At 38.1% G+C, this 6,482-nt stretch overlaps 1 protein-coding gene across 2 annotated transcripts in view; it reads left to right on the forward strand.

Annotated features, from left to right (window-relative positions):
• The window catches only part of LOC101859172 (neuropeptide FF receptor 1), a 199,631-nt gene extending 196,038 nt beyond the window's left edge, over positions 1-3,593 (forward strand). For both annotated transcript variants that reach the window (XM_035969742.1, XM_035969743.1), the window contains exon 8: positions 283-3,593. In XM_035969742.1, the coding sequence (XP_035825635.1) occupies positions 283-441 (159 nt within the window). In that variant the 3' untranslated portion in view covers positions 442-3,593. The remainder of the gene's footprint in view (positions 1-282) is intronic.
• The last annotated feature ends 2,889 nt before the right edge of the window (positions 3,594-6,482 follow it).

Genomic DNA, 6,482 nt, shown 5'->3' on the forward strand with positions numbered 1-6,482 from the left:
ATCTATCTATCTATCTATCTATCTATCTATCTATCTATCTATCTATCTATCTATCCCCCTCTCTCTCTATCAGTCTCTTTTTTCTCTCCATCATTCTTTTGGTGATAAGCAAGTCTTTGTCTGATGTGTATCTATATATCTGCCAAAGAATTGTGTTTACAAACACGTACACATTTTTAACGCACCAAAACAAGCTCTTTTTTTGGAATTGTGTCGTTCCTTGAGTTAGCCTTTTGGTTAAGGCATAAAAATAATAACTTGTAATGACTTCTGTTTCCACAGGCAGTCACAAATCTGAACTACGCGTCCAATTTCTTCATTTACATTCTGTCTGGGAAAAAGTTCCGCATCGAACTGCGGCGCGTCTTTGTCTCAGACAGACGAGGCAACAGCTTCATGGGAGGCAGTTCAAGGACTCGGGATGAAATCATTATGATGTGACGATACGACCAACGGGAGGATTCATGAGCCGGCTCCAGGTGTGAGGTTACAGATCTGAAGTTGTGGTCTGATTGTTATGATGTACCGCTGGGTGGTAACACCACGAATCATGTTCCCTGCTATGAGGTTACAGATTTAAGAGTCATCGATCATTATGGTAACTATGATAGTGTCGACATCTTGAATTACCTCTAATGTGGTTGAGCTATCCTTTGTGTTGGGCCTAAAACGGCTACCCTAACTAATGTCACACGACATAATACGTGTACAATACGACGGTCGTGATGAAGGGACTACGTGGTAGTGAGCCGGTAAAGCATCGGTATCATGGCACTCACAATTATAATGAGAGGGCCGTAGTCATTTGTACCGAAGCTTCCAGTTACCGATTATATGGGAACAGATCTTCACGAAAAAGTTCTGATGTCATTACCATATTATTGCTAATGAGACCCCTCCTGTGTGAAGTCACATTAGGTCTGTGTCAGATCATCACGTGGGTATGGTCACCAAATTGAGGGTTGGCATGATACTACAGCAACATGTTTCTAATTACGCTATTGTGAGTGGTCTGAAATTGTTGATCCACGTTGGGAAATTAATGCCGGACTGCCATGCCGCTTCTGTGACGGAAATCAGTTGCTGATGCATTTCCAGAGATTGTCATGAAAAGGACAGCGAGATGTCTCCCTACAATGTGGTTAATGATTTAGTCCTGATATAGTTACCTTTAGATGCTCTATGATTAGACATATAATCTGAACTTTGGAATGTGAGGACACTAAATTTGTGTTTGCCAAATGAAATAATAATATCATAGTTTCTAGGTTTCTTTACCAGGAAGAGATGAGTATCTTGTTATGGGATGTGGCTGGTTGATGTTGGAGTCAAGGTTGAAGTTTCCATATTTAAGCATTGGGGTATCTGACTGAAGCAGCTAGACACTCCTATACTGATAACTTGGCGATACAAATATCCCAACAGTCTGTAATGCCTTTTGGTAACGTATTTGAGTCATGATCGAACGCTGCCATGATGGACAAAGCGTACAAATTTAAATGAAACTCACATTGATGATATCACGGGTGTTCATGTCTGTTGTATAGAATATACAGGATAAACTGTTCCGACCTTTAAAAAGATACGCAAGATAATATGGGGGAACAGCTTGTGGGAGCTCAGTCCTTGGTGTCTGTGGTGTAGCGGTTAAGCGTTTCTCTCCGGCACGCAAAAGCACCGAGTTCGTTTCCCGAGTGGCAATACTTTTCATTGGGTATCTTGGTTTATCTGCTGCGGTGATGAATCCATCTAAGTGTTGGTTGGCTCTGACATGCAGGGTCGAAGACTTTCTCCAAAATAATCTTGATTGTGTCGAAGGAGGTATAAAAACAACTAAATCAAAATGAGACATCTTGTTGTCAAGATGTCATGTTTGTCAGTTTTTGAACAAACCGATTTAAACTGCCAATGAATAACTTGTATACTTTTATCATACTTATAAAAGTTTAAAATACAATGCTATAACAGACTTTATGGCGAATATCTCACTAAGATGTCAAAAGATACTGTCTTGGTATGTTATGCACGACACTTGTTTTTATCTGAGAGAACAGCTCTGGTTATTGAAGCGTTCAAACTTAATGATATACAAAGTGTTTGTTTCGATGTTTTGATTTAACTCTTTTTTAATTTCACTTAAAAACGTTGATCAAAGGTACAAACAAGTAAATTTGAATTTTCCCCAAGCGTTGGAAGTCACCAGGCTATGGCGACCATTTTCTCGCTATTTTTTCTTTTGACACCAGGCGAGCCCCACCTCTGTCAATCGGAAATTGTCTACTTCCTTTCAAGATAATTGGGTATTTTACCCATCAAAAGCAAGAAAAATGAGCAGGCTCTAAGATGATATGAATAATTTCTTGTACCAAAATATTGTCGAGCGACTGATTCCACCGAGTCGTGATTCTGTTTCATTGCATGTTTCTTTTACTACGCTAAGTTTTTCAAATTTTCCTGACCCCCCCCCCCCAACACATTATGTTATTAATTCCTGCATCAAATTAGCACCCAAATGCATTTGACAAAGGCTTGACCCTCAAAGAGTAATACTATGAGTTCTCTAAGAAGGCTTCTGAGCTTAATTATCAACTTTAAAGTGTGCACTTACTTACTTCGTTTACTTTTTTCTTCCGCTTGTACCCTGGGGTGTCGCGGGGAGACACAGTTGTCTGTCTGCAGCAAGTCGTGTGGCCTGTAGGAGGGACATCGCATGATGAAGTGAGCACAAAAAGTCCAAATGCGGTCCAAAGTCAAATATCTCTTGAACGGGGGAATCAATGTTACCCATACTTTGCACAACAGTCTGTATCAATTCGTCTTACCTTAATCATGTTTTCCATAAAAATCGAGGCTAGATTAACAACTTTTCTTTATAGATTAATATGAAAGTTGTATACGTCTTGTATACAGCACTTTCCGCTTCTCACACACATTATCAATAGGCTTATGGACCACGTCACAGGTCACCAGTGACACTTTTTAGTGGCAAAACTTGTTAGAAAAATTACTTTTACAGTGAACCCACATGCGTTCAGTAAGCATAATGTCGCGATTAGAAAAGAACAATAATGACGGACTTGTTTGTAAAAGCGATATTGTCCGAGCTGTAAACCTTTTAAAATCTGTAGAAACCACCAACTGGGATCTTTAACGAGTAGTTATTATGAACTTTCTAAAATACAGCGTACAGTTGTTTACAACATTTATGGTGATCTGTTAAGATAAATTTATAAAAGTCTTTGTGCATAAGCTGGAGACTTTTTCAAAGATAGTTGAGGAAATATTTGACAATGAGTTGAGCCACGAATTTTTGACCGCACTATAAACCATGTGAACCCCAAGGATATCAATTCGTTTTTGTTTATGGAGACATTGGGCTGACGTCCACTGAGAAAGAAGCTGCCGACAATTATGGGGCTTTTATGATGTTTAAAGTGAATATATACATAAGTGGATATATACTTTACGTAATATACAGAATACTAGAAAGAGAGCAAGAACAAGCGAGTGAGTGAATGAGAGAGAGAGAGAGAGAGAGAGAGAGAGAGAGAGAGAGATGGAGAGAGAGAGAGTGAGGGAGAGAGAGATAGAGAGAGAGGGGGAGAAAAAAAGAGAGAGAGAGACAGAGAGACAGACAGAGAGAGAGAGACAGAGAGAGAGAGAGAGAGAGAGAGAGAGAGAGAGAGAGAGAGAGGGGGTAGTGGTAGGTATGTGGCAGAAGGGAGGAGAAGAGAGAGTGGGTAGGAGTAATGAAAGAAAGGTGTAAGTAGGTAACTTTATGGGTTTGGTGCCCCTATCAACACTATTAAGTAATATTACGAGACCATAGTAGGTATTAGAAACCTCAGAAGTTTGATTAGCTATCAGAGAAAATATTAAGTCATCATTTCCGAAATTGTCCTTCGGTGTTTTTATGGCGACCAAAAAGTTTTTTTTTAAAAAACGGCTTTAGTAGCTAGTACATTGTAAAATTCACTTTCCTTGATTATAATCTTCTATTCCTAGTGAGAAAATGTAAAGCTGATTTAGAACGTACTTCTCCAGGAACTGGAAATAAGGTGGTCTCAAGGCCTTGATTTCAATAAAATTTGCTTTTAATCAATTACTATCATCACCGGTAAGTTTTTGCTGTTACCCTTTGACAGTGAAATCGTGTTTCCATCCCACCCAAACTCACGCTTAGATCTCAGGTTTTATTTTTGTTGAACTTTATAAAATTCGAAATGTGTTTTAGTTATGTTTTGATATATTTCGTTTGCTTTGCTCAAAGAGATCTTCGAAGGTATCAGGGGCGATGACAGTTAAAGAAGTTTCAGTCAGGGTTTGTGTTGTATTGGTTTTTTTTTGGGGGGGGAGGTGTACATGTTTTTTTAACGGAAGCAGATGTGATTCGTTTGATGACAGCGGTTTAGTATGCCTCAACAATAAAGATAACATTTAAGGATTTTTGTTTTTTGGCTCAACACCTTCTATGCCGATATACGAACATATTTTTTTCCATGTGAATTTTATTGAAAAACTTTGATTAATGGCACAACATATGTACACTTTCATCTGTCAAGGACTCTCAAACTATAGATGTTACTAAACTTTGGCGGCCATCTATCTTCTCGCTAACTTTACCCCAAAAACCAGGCTGCCCCTTACAGCTTCAATCGAAAATATCTCGATTTCTACTCAAGATAGATGGGTATCATTTTCATAAAAAGTAAGGCAAATACATACGCTTTTAGATGATACCAATAATTCTACAAGGCTGAAAATTGACAAGTGCTGATTCCACGGCATCGTGACTCATACTTACTACGAGCCAACTATAAGGAGTCGGTATAATGATATCATATTGTTTAAGAAATTCAAATACATGGAAAAATACCTGTTTCTCATCTCATTTAGGATAAATTATTTTTTATGTTTGGAATCCTGTCAGCTATTCGCTTCACTTCTCAGCATTAGGTAAAGCTATGACACAATTGTCGTACTGAAAAACTCTTTATGACAACTCCGATTAGAGCTGGTGCTTGTTGTGAGGTAAACTAACGTGTGCGATCTGTCGTGGTATCTCAACATTTTGTTTGCTAAATATAGCTGTTTGAAGGCTTACCTGAACAGTAGAAGGTTCACAGCTGAAGTATTATATAACTGAAATATACGGAACTAATTAATATTTTGGGGTTTTTTACACGTTGCAATGCTTGTACTGAGAGAAAATAGGTGCAAGTGGCAAACCGTTGTTGTTAGAAGTGTAATAAGTTGATTTTTGTCAAAATTCGTCCTTCCATATAAGAAAAACTGAACTATCACTATTATAGTGAGAAAGAACGTGTATTCTTGTTTTTGTGAAGCAATACGTTTTACAGCACTATCGGCACAGTTTGATCTTGTAAGCGCCACTTTAAGAACTCTCATGTTATAACAGTTGTATGCGTTTGATTAAAAAAAAATGTTTTCTGTTGTGCAGTGTATTGTAAAATTTGAAACCGTGATATGACATATCTATGTACTTTGCTTCAAATGTCCGTGGTTCAGTTCATTTTTCTTACCATAATCAGCGCATGAGTATGTCATTTCATCATTATACTATTGAATTCATATTTTATCGTGATATTGTTATGAATTGTACATCTTTCGAACAACCTGAACGTCATGCGCTTTGCTTCAGATGATTATGGCATTAAAAAGGACCATTTCTTCTCAAAAGAACAAGTAGTACAGTATAACCGCAGGCTTTTAAGGTGTAACGTTTACAGTAACGCCTCGTGAAAGCCATGGTTTTGTATGAGTGTTCTCCTTCGTTCTGATAATATGTTTCTCGTGGCGTAATCATTACACAGAAATAAATAAATGTTTATATAAAACGTAGCTTTTTCGGATTTAAAGTGTTTATTATAATTTTTTGTTTGTTTTCTTGTTATTTTTGGATGTAAGTTGTAAACTTTCCACAATGAAATCTAAAAGGCAGTAATCTTGCTGAAACTAATTCTATGTAGTTTCTTCTAAGTTATTTTTGTAAGTGTTTTATAGAGCTGGCAACTGCATAAGGTCATAATATGAGCGCTGGGGACACACTAAACATTTTCAGTTTAGTAAGAATCAATTTTGAATTTTGCCTTGTTGGCAGCCGAAATTTACTCTTATCGATTTTACAATCAACAAGGGATCTTTAACGCACACAACTTGCACACGAGGCCTCCGAGATTTTTCGTTCTTATCCGAGAAGGCTAGGCGTTAGATCTTACCTACCCTATGATCCTGGGTGTTGCTGAAAGACAACGATAAGATGGAGCTAAGGGGTAACAGAAAAAAATTCTTCAGAAAGAGTCAGGAGCCCAGAGAAGGGGGCAAAACAGAAGGTGGGCGCGGGTGGAGGGGGGGGGGGAGCTGAGAGGAGGGCAGAATGGGGAGACGAAAGTAGGCAACAGAACATGGTTAGAGAGCAGGAAAGGTTACAATTTTACAAAAGAAAATGTTTCTTCCAAGTC

The sequence above is a fragment of the Aplysia californica genome, unplaced genomic scaffold (genome assembly GCF_000002075.1).
Source record: "Aplysia californica isolate F4 #8 unplaced genomic scaffold, AplCal3.0 scaffold00177, whole genome shotgun sequence".
NCBI lineage: Eukaryota > Metazoa > Mollusca > Gastropoda > Aplysiida > Aplysiidae > Aplysia > Aplysia californica.